The 15,203-nt window shown below is 42.8% G+C and overlaps 2 protein-coding genes across 16 annotated transcripts in view; one reads left to right on the top strand and one right to left on the bottom strand.

The window, feature by feature from the left end:
• Positions 1-3,642, top strand: part of LRRFIP2 (LRR binding FLII interacting protein 2) — a 105,184-nt gene extending 101,542 nt beyond the window's left edge. For all 11 annotated transcript variants that reach the window (XM_039522777.1, XM_039522780.1, XM_039522776.1 and 8 more), the window contains one exon: positions 3,343-3,642. In XM_039522777.1, coding sequence (XP_039378711.1) covers positions 3,343-3,456 — 114 coding nt within the window. In that variant the 3' untranslated portion in view covers positions 3,457-3,642. The remainder of the gene's footprint in view (positions 1-3,342) is intronic.
• A 1,023-nt stretch (positions 3,643-4,665) lies between these two features.
• MLH1 (mutL homolog 1) overlaps positions 4,666-15,203 on the bottom strand; it is a 47,680-nt gene continuing 37,142 nt past the window's right edge. For 4 of the 5 annotated variants that reach the window (XM_039522770.1, XM_039522769.1, XM_039522773.1 and 1 more), the window contains 6 exons: positions 12,170-12,278; positions 8,862-8,925; positions 7,768-7,932; positions 7,482-7,574; positions 6,690-6,803; positions 4,666-4,987 (listed from right to left, as the gene is read on the bottom strand). In XM_039522770.1, the coding sequence (XP_039378704.1) occupies positions 4,817-4,987; positions 6,690-6,803; positions 7,482-7,574; positions 7,768-7,932; positions 8,862-8,925; positions 12,170-12,278 (716 nt within the window). In that variant the 3' untranslated portion in view covers positions 4,666-4,816. Of the gene's footprint in view, positions 4,988-6,689; positions 6,804-7,481; positions 7,575-7,767; positions 7,933-8,861; positions 8,926-12,169; positions 12,293-15,203 lie in introns of those variants that run through there. The other variant, XM_039522771.1, reaches the window with a different exon arrangement.

Below are 15,203 nucleotides of genomic sequence, written 5' to 3'. Positions count from 1 at the left end.
AAAGGACTCAAGTGGCAAGGGGTCTTCATCTGAAGCAGCACCTGCTCAAACACACCATGCAGCCTACTTTGGCACCAAGTCCCTCCTCAGATTGGAGATCGCCCTCAGGTGTGAGAAGTGCTGCTGCTTCGCATCCTGAGCTGGTGCCTCTCCAAAGAGGCAGAGGAGTCATTCCCTGTTGAGTCTGTGGAGGAAAAGGTCACTGGGAGCTGCAAGGGGCTCTGCCTGCGAACGGTCAACATCCGCAAAATGTCTCACAGCCTGCAATCGTGTTACCCTGATGGGCCGCAGGTTGCCCATCACTAGTCTACACCACTCCAGGCACTGGAAGTGACAGAGACATGCACTTTGCTGGAAGTACCATTTTCACCATTGGCACCACCCCTCTTGTCATTCTGGGCTACGGACAAGTCAGTCCAGCTGCTTGCACCCTCAGGAATGGCCCCACAGCCATCCCCTGAAACCTGGGATCCCTTGGTGTCCAAGTCGAGATCTTTCTCTTCCTGTTCCTTGGATGAGGGCCCTTCATGGAGTGCTGTTGGTACCAGGACTGGTATTCATCTCGTGGTCAGGACGGAGGCCCCTAGCCTGGTGCCTATTGGCCACCAATGCCCTATCTATACCAGTGGCCTCCATGGGACTCTCCTCAGTCATGGAAGTCTTGCTCCTCAGCCTGCCTGAGGCTGAGATCACCAGCCAATCTGAGGTGGTGACCATCGATCGGCCACAGATCCAGGCACTGGTGAGGCTTTACCTCAGAGCCTCCCAAATTGTCTCGCCCAGGCTGGTCAGCCCTGGATCAAGATCTGGCTCAGGCACACTCAACTGCCTTATCCTCATCCCCGAACAATTCTGTGGTGCCATGCTCTTCCTTCCCTTCGGTATTGGAGAATTTCAAGGCATATTGGGTTCCAACTCAAAAAATTCACATCTTGAAGAATTTGTTACAGTAAGTAACCATTTCATTTTCTTCAGGGGTGACACAAGCCTGTGCTCTAACCAACACTTTTCAAGATGCTGGAACAGGTCATAGTTTCAGATGGATAGTTGATAGGGCTCCAGCCTGTTACACTGCCTCCTGTGCAACTAGCACATTACTCACTTGGCACTATCTGCTGTGTTGGGCTTGGAATAGTCATTTATCATTTGTGTACTATTATAACACTTAGGGGTCCTAGTAACAAACCAGGACCCTGTTGAGCTCGGTGCTATAGAAACTCAGAACCAAAAGGCTGTCCCTACCTGGGGCCGGCAATGGCTCCCTCTTTCCGCACTAGAGGCTGGTATAGTCCAAACTAAAGCTGATTTAACTCACAGCATGACACCTCAGATTATAATTCAAGGTGTGTGGCTCTCATATCCTCTGGGAAAAAAAGGATTTATCAATTTTTATGGCGGCAGCTCACATTACAAAAACTATCCATCTTATACGTGCAAGACATGGGGTTGAAGCCTTGCACCTGTATCAGTTCTCTCCTCTAGAAGAGAGGAATTTAAACACCGCTTTTGTGAGTATTTGAATACAGACTTCAGGTATAGGCTTCCCTTGATGCTGGCTATATCTCCACATGTGGAATAAGCAAGAGCAGCTGAATCTGGCATTGATATTATAGATATGTTTGGCTCTGATCATCGGGCCTTCATACAAAGATATAGCAGAAATTGAGGATCTATCAGCTGAAAGTGGAGGCAAATCTAATGAATGCCAAAGAAACCAAAACCATCCTGTTTCCTCAGGTCTTTGGCTCTGTCTTTAATCCGATCTCCTATCACAATGACAGAGGGAGCAACTGATGAGTATCTTCTAAGAATCTAATGTGTTATAGAACTAATGTGTTCAGGTGTGGACATTTTATAATCAGAGTGCCTTGTCTGTTTTGGCTTAGAAGCCCTTACTGTGAGCAATGAAAACCTCCAAGTTTTTTACAAGCTCCTGAGCCTGTAGTCAGCCTGCCAATCTCATCCTTGAATAATGTTCCAGTGGGAGGAAGACTTCATTTTCTTTTTAATCTTAAGGAACCACCTTGGGTTCCCTTAGACAGATGGTTCCTCAGCAGGACTGCAAAGTCACTGCTATAGGACTGCAACTCAGAATGCCCATGAATCTAATACCACCAGAAATAAATGTTACAGGAAATCCAAACGCTCCTGGCTACAAAAGAAAAGTGATAAAAGAAAAGGACTGTATTCAGGTATTTCATTATGTTTAAAATGCATGGGTTTGAGCTGTCCTGTTAGATGTCAAATTTCTCAACGTGCGTTTTCTCAGAGTTAAGAATGTCATCTCTGGGAATCATGCCCCTTTCAAAGTGTCTGGCTACATGCTCTGGACCTGACAATTACCTACTGTCTACCCACAGGGAGACAGATAAAGCACAGGATAGTTCTGAGTTATTAAGAGGGAGATGGCAAAGACAAATTTTGGGTATTGCTTTTATTCTGCTGTCCGCACTGCATATATTCCTGAAATTTTTAGAAGAAACCTCACCTTTTACGCAAAGTGAAATGGGTTGCCTTAACCTGGACCAGTTGGGTGATCAAGAGCTATGCTGCGGCAGGAATCAAAGGATCAGTCTGTGCTATCATGGGAATGGTAGAAACTTTAGTGTTCAAGATAAACTACGCAGTCCCATGTCCTCCCAGACAATTGTAAGCAGTGCAAAGCTTTCTTTGTCAGGAGGGAGTACAGAGTTCTACCATACTGAGCTGATCATTCTGTCAAAATTTTGGGGAAGCAAACTCTCCCTCTATAGCGTTAAAGTGTGTGGGGACCCCTGTATACCAGTACACAGTGTGGAGATGTACCACTATGCAAATCTCCAATGCCTACTGCATAGGGAGCCAACTAAGATTGCATTAAACTGTGCTAGCCAGTGGGCTGGAATGGGAGCTGCTGTACAAGGCATGAGGATTCCTACCCCTGCCATCTCAGACATCTGCTCATCAGCTGGCTCAGTGACTGAGGAGGACACAGGACTTTGCCCCAAAGGAGTAGTTGTAATATGAAGCTCTGGGTGCCCAACTGCTCAGAAATTAATATACACCTTTATTTTTAAATTGTTTCTAGCAATTAAATTTAAATATCAGCAATTGAGTGAGTTCTGCTTCCTTTGGATACAATGTAACAACTGCATAGTCAGTCAGCTAGGTTCCATTTTTCTTGACCTGACAGTCTTATAAAGAACACAATCAAGACTTTCAACAGAGAAAATTGGGTTGTGATCCTAAACAAAAAGTTCATCTTAGTTTTAATTTGTGCTACTCACACCAGGACATTAAAACAATAGAAACCCAGCTGCCATTATTCTGAAATAGAATGTAACTTTTTCTTTTCCTTTTTAGTTAAGAACAGCATTGGACAAGATAGAAGAGATGGAGATGACCAATAGCCACTTGGTAAAAAGGCTGGAGAAGATGAAGGCAAACAGGACTGCTGCGCTTCTATCTCAACAGTAGAAGAACGTTTTAGAAAATGGAACAAATTGTGCACTGCTCCTTGAAATAACTAGCCCTTAGCTTGTTTTAATACAGACTTTCATTGGCACAAACTATTTGAACACTGAGCTGTTCAGTAATATTTTAGTTGCAGAATTAAATGGCATACCTTTTGTAACTTATGAGAGAATGAAAAATTTGAATTCGTATGTGTATGATGGTGATTTTTATTTAGCAGTTTAATTGTAGAGTCAGAGCTGGAGCACACTGTGGTATGATTGACTTATTACTAGAAAACATTTGTTTTCACAACTATGGAATCAAGTTTACTTAAACTTTTTTTTCAGCTGCTTTAATGATGCTTGGTGCTTGAAGACAACTGCATGAATTCAAGAGGACACTGTATTAGAAATTAACAAATATACTGGCTCAAGACATCACAGCACAAGTGCCTTCTATATGGTGCAATTTAGACTTCAAATATGTTAGATCTAACCTTTGAAAGCAGATAACATTTATTTTAAGATACAGGTTTTTTTTGGGGGGGGGGTCTATGTTCATTAAAGTTTATAAATTTTGATGGAAAGGTGCATTTTTGTAATATTTAAATTTATATAAAAATAAAATAGGGACTATTATCAAACCTGCTTTTTTGCCTGGGTGATAGCACAGCTGAGTTCTAGGTTATTTTGCCAAGAAAGTACTAGCTCAGCTACTCTTAATATAAAAATTGGGACTTTAACCAAGGAAGAGGTTTGTATAGCAACTGCTGCTTAAGTGTGGAATGAAACTTTAGGGTGGAAGAGGGGTGAGGAAATGTCTGAGGAGTTCATTAAATGGACACTGTATTGGCCAGAAATGAGTGTGTGTTTTTTTCATATACCATCTTAAAGCTGTTTCAGGAGCTATACTCTAGACATTTAAACCAAGCTGATCACTTTGTTACCTGCAACATTCTGTAACGTGCTCTAGTAAACATTCCTGATCTTGGAGGGCATTAAATGTACTTTGAGTTTAAGTACAGATAAAAGGTGGGTTTAACTTTGACTGTGAGCTTAAGTGGCTGTTTATCAAAATTGTTATTTTTTTCTAAAGTCTCTAGCCTACAGATCTGCTCCTTTTTGAGGCACCACAGCTGCATTCTGAGGAGAAGGACGCTTTCAACATGCTGGAAAGTTTCACTATAGCAAAGTCTCTCATAACTTACAGTGAAATACTGCAGCAAAGAGCTACAGTAGTTGAATATAGACAGTTTTATTTCTGAAATACTCTTGGAAGAAAGGAGTTTGTAATTGCTGAAAGGCAATATGACAGTCATCCAGCTTTATCCCCCTGGTATGTAACAATAGGATACACCAGTTAGTCCATCCAACAGAAATATTCAACACCTCTCAAAAACTTTATAAAGGTCTGGCAGATTAGCAAGCTGCAAAATGTTGCCATCTTCTGTGAAGTGCTTAGGAGGCAAAAGGTGGGTCCTAAAAGCTTTGTAAATAATATGTTCCACAGTCCATTTCCATGATGATGATGAACCAGATCCAAGCTCTTCAGTCTGAAAGAGAAGTTTGGTTTTAAAAAACAAGTACTCTTAAAACCAATTTCATGGAAATGTAGATTTGATAAGTTTTTCAAAACCTTGACTTTTTCCTGCTTAAACCACTGTAGCTGGGAGTGCTAAATCATTTACTTTAGTCTTTGCAAATTAGTTCACTATCTTGATAAATAAAAGCATCCCCATGTCAGCTTTCACATGACCACAGCCCCTCATTACCATTAAGAGAACTGTACTAGCTCTAAATTAAGCAAGAGAAAAGGGTTGAGTCAAAATACCTTTCAAAAATTTCCAGTGCAGGGTTTGGGTGTAAAAATAAACCTAGTCTATCACACTTCATATGAAGTGCTCACCTTGAAAGGCTCCTTCTGCAACAGAGGTGTTCACCTACCCTGTTCTTAAAAGCTCCAAATCAGGGGATTTCACAGCCACCTCAGGTAACCTCTTTCACTGCTTAACCTTTCCTTAGAATGTTTTTCCTAATATCCAACATAAGCCCATTACTACTTGTCCTACCCTCCCTACACATGGAGAACTCATCACCATCCTTATAACCAGGGCTTTGGAGTGGAGTCCAGAGCAGTGGAGCTGCAGGTTTTTGGCTGGAGCCGGAGCACAGCTCCAAAGCTCTGCTCATAACAGTCCTTCAAATACTTGAAGATTTATAATCCCCCAACTCAGCCTTTTCTTCTAGTTTAAACAAGCCCAATTTAACCTTTCCTCATAGGTCATGGCTTCTACATTTTCTTGTGGTGCTCTCCTCTGGATGATCTAGTTAATCCACATACCTAAGTGTGGTACCAAAACTTGATACAATACTCCAGATGATACCTCCCCACTGTCAAGTAGAGCAGAACAATTATTTCCTGTCTTATATAGAAATGTTAATACACCCAAGAATGATATTGTTGTGCTATTAAAACAATACACGTGGGGGGGCCATGCACAAGAATGTGCACCAGTTTTTCCACAAATTCTGGGCCCAAATGGATTAGGCTGTCTTGTAGCTCAGGTCAATGTCTTAACAGCTGGAGATGCCTTAGTTCTCTGGTTTGAGAAACTGTGAAATTACAGGTGGTATTAATATTGCTTTTGCATTATTCAGAGGAAACTCAAATTCCACACATGATTAATCAGCTTTTGGCAAGTGCTTAGTTGATACTGATTTGGGCACTTTGAAAGAGTAACTAGGTATTTGAGATTCGGCCCAAATGTACACTTTTTGAAGGTACACCTCTACCCTGATATAATGCTGTCCTCAGGAGCCAAAAAATCTTACTGCATTATATCGAACTTGCTTTGATCTGCCGGAGCACACACCCCTGCTGCCCTGCAGAGCACTGCTTTACCATGTTATATCGGGGTAGAGTTGTACATGAAACAGGTAGTCTTTGGGAGAAATCATCCTGTATAGAAGCTGTGGGGCAATGATTTTAGACCTTATTCTCACAATGTTATCTAAGCACAGGGGAATTTCTTATTAAAAAAGTTATTAAAGTACACACATTCTTTTTGCCCTATAAAAACAGTCTTGTCCAAAGGATAAGCCTGTATATTCTTTCAGAACCCAGCTGCCCTGTTATTCAGTTCACCTGATTCCACAGAGTAGGAGACTAGTCATGAAAGCCCTCTTTAAAGGTTTTTACAATACAACACGAGTGATTTACCCAGGTGACTGCAGCAGCATATGCAGTTACTGTACCTGCTGGCTAGTCAAGTCAGATTCCTCCACAATATACTGCTTTCTAATGGAGTAAAACATGGCACATTCTTTACTGAGGCTTTCAAAACATTCTTTTTCTTCATCCCAGTTTACCTGTCAAAACAGAAATTTGATGAGAGCAAACATTTGTTTCAGTATCTGAAACAGTAGTTTTGAAGGAACATTACTGCTACTTACTAGTCTACAGAGTTAATTCCCGGTTATTTAAACGTTTAAAATAGGCTACTGTCTTGGCCATTTGGTGGTGTAAGGTTAGGATACAGAGAAAGCAAGGAATAGTCTAAAAGTTTGCCTATCTTTGAAAGTAAAATTTTTTTCAAAAGTTTCTAAAAATTCATTTTAATGTATTCTTATATAGTGAATATTTAGCTAGGAATGGACTTCAGTGATCGGTGCAGTTTTCCTTTTAGAAGAGAACGTTTAGAACACTGCCCACATGTCAGCATCTTTTACTATTATGTGATAATTATTACACTGGCAGATATTTAAAAATACTGTGTGTGGTCATTTGAGGCAGGAATGTTGGCAGTTGTACTTTTGCACCAACTGCTTCTGTCAGAACAGGGTCTATGACATCATATATGAACTCTTCTCCCCACATCAATTTCTGGTGAATTTCTTAGTGGTTGAATTATTGCATGCCTGCCTATTAGTAACTTAATTTTAGAGAACATCTAAAAATCACATTTCCTAATAAATGACAATGAAAAGAAGGTAAAATTTGCAGACTAGTTAGCTTCCCCATTAACTAACTGCTGAACAGCACCATACCTCTGTGGCTAAGCGAAGGATAAACATAGGTAGTCCCTCCAATGGTGGAACATAGTTGTCTATCAGGAGTGGTAATCCAGTAAGGTTTCCATCCTGTAAGCATAACATTTTCTTTACATGGTAAAATACCTAGAGTCTTACTGTACATTTTTATAAGTGACTATTTATCAGGTTGGTACTAGCCTTAGAGCAAATCCAAAATATTAAATACAGTTTCCTATTATGCATTACCAACACCTAAATTATACAAATAACCGTATGACATAGAAGCAACAACAGTAATCACCTCATCAATTTCAAGAGAGAAATAGTCTTTCAGCATTTCAGTCTTCTTTTTTAGAAACTCAACAATGTATTCAGCAAGTCCTTCCTTTGGGCCATCATCTTCTGTCCAGCCACTTTCAGGGTTCTCCAAGGCTAGCATAGCTAGATCATACAGCGGAGCTGGCTCCTATAAGTGACCACAAGGTACAATACAATCATCACTACCACCCAGACACTTCAACCCTTCAAAATCCAGATGTTCCTCATGCAGCAGTCAGTCAATTTTACTTTTTTCCCCTGAGAATACAGAAGAATCTTTACACCAAGCCCTTCGCTAAAGCCCACTGCAAAATACCGTGGCATATTTAAGTACTTCCCAATACATTTCTGATGAAGACAGAGCAAAAGAGACGGTATGTTTTAACACACAATCTAGTGCATCAACAATGAAGCTGTATAAGGAACAGAATCTGACACTAATAATAAAGCAACCACTGTCAGAACTTGCAGCAACTGTGGAATCCTCACAATCTGCTACTTCATGTAAGTGCAAAGCAGATTAAACATATAAAGGGAATGCATTTTTTAAAAAAGTATACTGGTTGTCATTTAACAGAGATCCACATTCATATCTGAAGTTTGACCTAGTCAGCAGTATAAACAAACATACTTTATATAGAACATAAATTACCAAAAAACTACATTAAAGTTGCAAAATCAAGCACTAAGAGTTAGGAAATGCTAAAATTAAGGTTGCCTGTGTAGCCTTAATTCAGCCCCCTAGTGCATCTGTGTCAGAATGGACCCACTCTGGAGATGAATCGGGGGTGAAGGAGACGTTTGTTTGTAGACCCCAGCCTCAGTTGAAAGTAATGTAGTGAATAAGGCAGAGGGTTACAGAAAGAGAAAAGATGATTAAGGCAGTTGAATGCTGACCGGGAGAATTCCAGCTCTCTGTCTGCCCCAGAGTTCTTATGTGATGCACTTAGACCAACTTTTTACAGGTGGTCATTAATTGTGTGTGCTACCAGGCCCACATATGTGAGGTTAAAACTTTTATATCAGATCATTCTCTCCAAAACCTGTATGTAAGAGTTGAAGGGAAGTTCTACTTACCGACAACCTCAGAACTCCAAAATTTGCAAAGTCATAAAGAAGAATCTGGTAGAAGAGTTCTTGGCTGAATGGGAGGAAAAGAGTTAATTTATTATTGAAATGACCATTTCTGTCTAATTTTTTGTCATGTGCATATTCTCACTTTGTAATGGCAGAATCATGGGAAAAAAGCAGTATACTTAGGATGTTTATTTCTCTCTCCTATGGGAAACAGCAATAAGAATGGATTGTCCTTTAATAAAACTATGATTTTGGCAATACAATAGAACCCTATTTAACCAAGCCTCCATCAGCCGGCTTTCCTTATTAACTGAACCATCAGCTGCCCAGGGCTGACAGACAGAGCCCCAGCTGCCCATTCTCCAGTTTAGCTAGATTTTTGGTTATCCGATCTGCACTGGTCCCAATTAGACCAGATAAACGAGGTTCCATTGTATAATTTGTTTTTTTACAGACAGAGAAAAAAAAAGTCACTGAAATGTTGTAACCAGCAATAGCACCACCAGGCACATATGATACACAAATAAATGTGAGCCTGTTTCTTAGTGTTAGCAGTCTCCACAATACTGGTGCAAAAGCTTAAAATACTCTTAACATGCAGCTATTATACATTTGTTCCTATTTATCATACATTAAACCTTCATATTCATTTGCCACAGGTTACAAGTCAAAGAAATGCTGAGGAGGAACAGGGGAGGAGGTACTATCCACAGATCTTGTAACAAATGGGAACAATACACATGTACTGTTTAAGATACAGTGACTAACAGCCTTATAAAAACAAGGAAGGAATGCTTTTGTTCCTTCAAGTAAGTGTAAGTAAAATTTATACACACCCTCTACAGACCTTCAAGATGATGGGTGTGGGGATCTTAGGGTATGTCTGCACTGACAAGTTTCTGCACAAGTTATACCACTTTTATTAAAGCATTGGAATTAAACCACTGTTGCGTGTCCACATTGTGCTCCTTGTGATGGTGGAACGCATCCACATTAGTGGCTCTTGCAAAGGCAAAGAGCACTGCATTGTGGTAGCTAGTCCACTGTGCAACTGGCTGCAGGGTGCTTTGGGAAGGGTTTGCAATACCTCATGGGGCACACATAGCATCATATGATGCCGGTTTACCAATCCCACTGTTCCATGGGCATCCTCCTCCATTTCCAGCTGCTTTTCAACTGGATGGGGGCAGACTGTGTGACGGAGTTGGGGGGGGCTAGAGTGGGTGGGTGGGTGGGTGGAGTGGGGGAGGAGTGTGCGTGTTTTGGGGGGCAGTGTGTGTCAGCAGGCTGTCTTTAAGTTCAGACAGCAGCAGGAAGCCACCAGTCCTGAGGCAGGGGGAGAGGGAAACCCCGACATCAGCCCCCACCTCCCTCCCCAGCTCTCTGCACAGCAATCTGTCTCTCGCTCTCTCCCCCGCCCACCTGCCTCTGTTCAACGGCATGAGCATTCCACATTAATGGTTTGCTGTGTGTCCCAGATAGATCAGCACAGCATGCAAGGGCTGTCAGAAACAGAGCTTTGAAAGGGGAAGGGTGCATAAGCAGAGCAGCCCCTTGAGGGATTACAGGACACTTCCGGAAGCCAATTAATTGCTTTGTGTGCTGTAACGTGTTTACACTACCAATACAGCACTGGAGCCTCTGTGCTTTAAGGCTTATGACTCTCGAGGTGATTTTTTTGCAATGCTGCAACTGAGGAGTTTCTGCGCACTAAGGGCTTGGCTACACTTGCAAGTTACAGTGCAATAAAGGAGCCCCGGGCACCCTAGCTCACTCCCTGTCCACGCTGGCAAGGCTCATAGAGCGCTCTGACTCCACGGCTACAGCGCTGCTGGTACTCCACCTCGGCGAGAGGAATGACGTTTGCTGTGCCCCCACAGTGTGGACGAGGTGTTGCATTACTGCGCTCTGATCAGCCCCCAGAAACGTCCCATAATCCCCTTAAATCAAGCGGCCACTCTTGCCCTTGTTTTGTAATCACTGCAAGAATGCGGATATGACCTTTGAAAGCTCCGTTTCTGACAGCCGGCCGCTTATCTGCCCCGAGACAAAGCAACCATTACTGTGGAATGCTGTGTGTAAGAGAAAGAGGTGGCATGCTGACATGCTCTCAGCCCCCCCAAAACCCACTCTCTCCCCCCCTCCATACACACAACACACTCCTTGTCACACTCCACCCCACCCGCCATGTGAAAAGCACATTGCAACCAGCTGCATGCTGGGATAGCTACCACAATGCACTGCTCTCTGTGGCCATTGAAAGAGCTGCTAATGTGGCCATGCTACTGCGCTTGCAGCTGTCAGCGTGGACAGATTGTAGCGCTTTTCCTACTGCGCTCCACGAAGGCTGGTTTAACTCAAAGTGCTCTATATCTGCAAGTGTAGCCATGCCCTAAGTGTGTACACCTCGGGAGTTACACCGTAGAAAGCTGCTTTATTGCACAGTAACTTGCCAGTGTAGACAAGGCCTTAGCTGCAGAATGAACCTTATTACAGCCTGTTAGAGCTCTAGTACACCGATGTGATAGGATCTCATGGTTGTCTATATAAACACTTAGTTCAACCCTGTGGCGCTTTAACCCATGTGGATCCTGCTGATGCAGATTAACAGTTTAATGCACTCAAATCTCCCATTTCAACAAGGACTAGACCAAAGCACTCTAACAAATACCACATATCAGATCGGCACAATGCAGGGTAAATTCACACCCCATCTTGCCGAGAACTAAATGTTTGCGTAGACAAACCCTTAATCTCTCAACTGTGTGGTGTTAGTCTGGGAGAAAAGGACTGATTCTGCGCAGATACACCTCAAGGCAGTTTAGCCTAAATTTGGCAGTTGTTTTTTGTAGGTTTACACATACAATTTGCATTGTCCCTATATTTTGCAGGCTCTGTAATCAGGCACAGAACTGATTTTAAAAGTATTAGGTACTTTGACGTTTCAATAACTTAGCTATTCAAATGAATGGTATGGGTAAGTGTGATGTAGAATCAAACTCCTTTCATCCTCTGGGTTTTTAGTCAGTGGGACACAACACAGTAAAGTGCATTTTAATTACGTAGCAGCAGCCTATAAATTTTGCAGGATCAATACAATAAATTAAGATAGATTAAAAATTTGAGGACTTTAACACTTGAGTGCTCTTCAAATCACCAATGTGGCTAGATTTTAAAAGCAGCATTCACAGTGCCTTTGTACCTCATTTCTATTATTTCTTTCATTCTTATTTTTAACTACTCAGTTGTGTTCACCAGTTATTTCAACTGTTGACAACACATCTAATAGTATGAATCAGTGTGTTTACCTGAGTTGTGTGGTGTTGAGAAGATACAGCTTTGTCTGGTATTGTGCCAGGGCCCACTGTGGACTAACACAACCAACAAACGAGTGATCACGTAGCATCTCCTGAAGACCTGGAATAATACATCTAACAACATGAGGTCATATAAATTCCCTTCAGCCCAGATCTGCTATAGTCGGCATAGTATCTTGGTAATTCAAGTTGTGAAAATCTCAAACTACTACTTGAATCACACTTCAGTCCAAACAGTCCAAAATAAACAAGTACTAAAAACTATCAAGGAAATTCTAAACACTCGAATAGTTTAATCCTAAAATAGATAAACACAATGTATGAATGAGAAAATTTATATTTCATTCAAACCATGAGTGAAAACAATTTGTAAAAATCTTGAATATTTTACTTGGATTTGATCATGTTTTACTGGAGAAGTTCCTGGTTGGAAAAGATTAATAAATACCTAAAAGAAAGTTGGTAATGCAGTAAAATCAGATTTAAGAATTGACCCTGCTGTTGTTCCTGTTCAGTCTATACTCCCCACTGATACCAAGTATACACGCAGATCAGGGTTCTTAGCTTTTTATTTGCTTTCCCAGAAGAAATTTCTGTCCTCATTGTTTAGAAAAAGGGAGCTTATAATAAAAAGTGAGACTCTTCAAATGAAGCTCCGTTCCACCCCTTCTATTAAAAAGGCCTACTGTTACACTCCTCTAGCTTCTTCCCAAGGGTAACACAAAATGGAACAGTTGCTCAAATTCTGACTGCTAGCATTCTGGGAAGTTTTTTGGTGGCTACAGAATAGCTGCAACTGCAATGCCTTCATATTTAAGCACTGAGTGGGTGAACTAGATCCACCAGGATATGGCATTTTGCATTTAGTACTAGCAGCCATTGAGGAGTTTCAAGGAGAACATCATTAAACCTTTTGATTGCTAGGAGTCAAGATTTCTTAGCCTTAGCAGCCAACGTAGATATCTGTAGATGCTGGCCTACTTAGTTGTAGAATTTCCCTGAATCTTGTTACCAACCAATTAGAATTAACTAGACAAAAACTGTCATGCCATATGATTTCCAATACTTAGACCAGCTTAATAGGGTTGGAATGTTTGAATGGATGCCACTCCTATTGTTAAATCTCACTAACAAACAAGAATTGTGCTGTGCAGAAGATGCAAAGTGAAACACCACCTGAGAGGAAACTGCCCTAAGAATTTGCAAGCTGGGAATAGTATTTTACCTGTCAAAGTGAAATCCTTACATAAGTAAGGGCATGGCTACCCTTGCAAGTTAGAGCGCATTAAAGCAGCCCAGTGCGCTCTAACTCATGACCCATCCACACTGGCAAGGCACATAGAGCGTTATGGCTCTGTGGCTAGAGCACTCCTGGTACTCCACCTTGGCGAGAGGAATAACATTTTTGCACCCCTGCTGGAGTGCCCCAGTGTCAGTGTGGACGCCCTGGTCTGTTAATGTGCTCTGATTGGCCTCCAGAAGTGTCCCACAATGCCTGTTTAGCCACTCTGCTCATCAGTTGGAACTCTACTGTCCTGCCCTCAAGTGACTAACCATCAAACCCGCCCTTTATATTCTCTGAGAATTTTGAAAATCCCCTTCCTGTTTGCTCAGCCAGGCGTGAAGTGCTCTCAGCGAATCTTTCCAGGTGACCATGCCTCCACGCACCAGGCAATCCCCAGTATGGAGCAATGACAAGGTGCTGGACCTCATCAGTGTTTTGGGGGAGGAAGCTGTCCAGTCCCAGCTGCGCTCCAGCCATAGGAATTGCGATACCTTTGGGCAGATAGCAAGGGACATGATGGAAAGGGGCCATGACCGGGACGCACTGCAGTGAGGGATTAAAGTGAAGGAGCTGCAGAATGCCTACTGCAAATCCTGTAAGGCAAACAGCCGCTCAAGTGCTGCCCCTGCGACCTGCCATTTTTACAAAGAACTGGACACGATACTTGGGGGTGACCCCACCTCCACTCCAAGTACCACCATGGACACTTCAGAGCTCAGTCCAACAAGGCAGGAGGAAAGCAGGAGCGAGGGTGCTGAGCTGGAGGAAGACACCTGAGCATCCCTAGATGCATGCAGCCAGGAGCTGTTCTCAAGCCAGGAGGAAGGTAGCCAGTCATGGCCGGTGCTTGGGGAAGGACAAACACCAGAGGAGGTTTCCGGTAAGCGGTTTTTATTTTGTGAAGGAAATTGTTCTGTGCGGGCTCTTGGAGCAAGGAGGTTTAGGGCTGCATGCATGCCTAGATGCGGAATAGGGCGTTGATGTGCTCTCTCAACTCGTGGTAATCCACCTTAGTGATCTCTTCAAAGGTCTCAGCCAGAACTTGGGCAATGCGCTTGCGCAGGTTTCATGGGAGAGCCACTGTGGTCCTTGTCCCAACCAGGCTAACATGTCCATGCCACTGTGCCGTGAGGGGTGTGGGGACCATTGCTGCATACAGGCAAGCTGCACATGGGCCAGGGCGGAAGCCACATTGTAGTAGAAGACCCTCCCTTGCTTCCCAGGTCACCCTCAGCAGCAAGATATCTTCCAGGACCAACTCCAGTGGAAAATGTGGAGACAGTGTTCAGTATAGGGGCCCCCTGCAGCTGTTGGCTCTCCCCAAGGCACAGAAACCCAGAGGACAGTTTCCATGCCATGAAACAATCAGTCCCCCTGGACCCTGTGCTTTCTCACCATTTTCAGGCTTCCGTGGGTTGTGTGTGCTCGCTTTGGGATGGACAAATTATGCTATTGTGTAGACTGTGCTTGCCCTCCTTAAGTATGGGGGAATCATTGCTCTATCTAGTGTGAATATTGCTGCCTCTGTTAAGTGTTGCATTTTGCCTTTACAGATGCCAACTTGAGATCTCAGCCATCCGTGTTATCACCAGCCGAGAGGCTGCAAAGAATCAGGAAGAGGGCACATAGAAGCAAAGAGGACATGCTGCATGAAGTAATGCAGCACCCCCTTAATGAAAATCAAAAAGTGCAGGAGCGGCAGGAGAGTGAAAAGAGGGTCTGTCAGCAGAATGCGGCGGA

The sequence above is a fragment of the Mauremys reevesii genome, linkage group 2 (genome assembly GCF_016161935.1).
Source record: "Mauremys reevesii isolate NIE-2019 linkage group 2, ASM1616193v1, whole genome shotgun sequence".
NCBI lineage: Eukaryota > Metazoa > Chordata > Testudines > Geoemydidae > Mauremys > Mauremys reevesii.
The sequence above is the reverse complement of the archived record's forward strand: the minus strand, read 5'-3'. Positions and strand labels throughout refer to the sequence as shown.